At 70.0% G+C, this 477-nt stretch overlaps 1 protein-coding gene across 1 annotated transcript in view; it reads right to left on the bottom strand.

Annotated features, from left to right (window-relative positions):
• The window catches only part of DNHD1 (dynein heavy chain domain 1), a gene marked incomplete at its 5' end in the record, with an annotated part of 50,046 nt that overhangs the window by 45,389 nt on the left and 4,180 nt on the right, over positions 1 to 477 (bottom strand). Inside the window, one exon of the mRNA XM_026049130.1 lies at positions 207 to 350. Within this exon, the coding sequence (XP_025904915.1) occupies positions 207 to 350 (144 nt within the window). The remainder of the gene's footprint in view (positions 1 to 206; positions 351 to 477) is intronic.

The raw sequence follows: 477 nt of genomic DNA on the forward strand, positions 1-477 counted from the left end.
GCAGCGGCTCCCACTCCCGAGCCCTGCGCCCCACTGCCTGATCCGCAGCGCCTGGATGCAGCTGGAACCATGGAGGACGACACCATGGGAATGAATCCTGCTTTTGGCCGCGGACGCTGGCACGGGACACCCCGCGGCACAGGGCACCTCTGCTAATGAGTGCAATTAGCGCAGGCAAGGAGGTAAGGAGCAGCGCGAGCGCGGACCTGCAGGACGGAGTCCACGACGCGGCGCAGGGCGCCCGAGAGGCAGCTCCGCAGCTGCTCGCTCGAGGGGTGCGGGACCAGGCGGCCGTCGGCGTCGAACACCAGCAGCACCCGCAGAACAGCCTCTCGCCTGACGCCGTCGGCCTGCGCGGGACACGGCACAGAGCAACGCGGGCCAGGGGACGCGCTGCGGCTGGGAACGTAGGGACAGCGGCCCTGGAACGGGAGCAGGATCGGGCACCGTGTCCCAGCACACGGGAGGATCCTGCAC

This window comes from Nothoprocta perdicaria, unplaced genomic scaffold, assembly GCF_003342845.1.
Source record: "Nothoprocta perdicaria isolate Ctin4 unplaced genomic scaffold, notPer1 scaffold_594, whole genome shotgun sequence".
NCBI classification, from domain to species: Eukaryota; Metazoa; Chordata; class Aves; order Tinamiformes; family Tinamidae; genus Nothoprocta; species Nothoprocta perdicaria.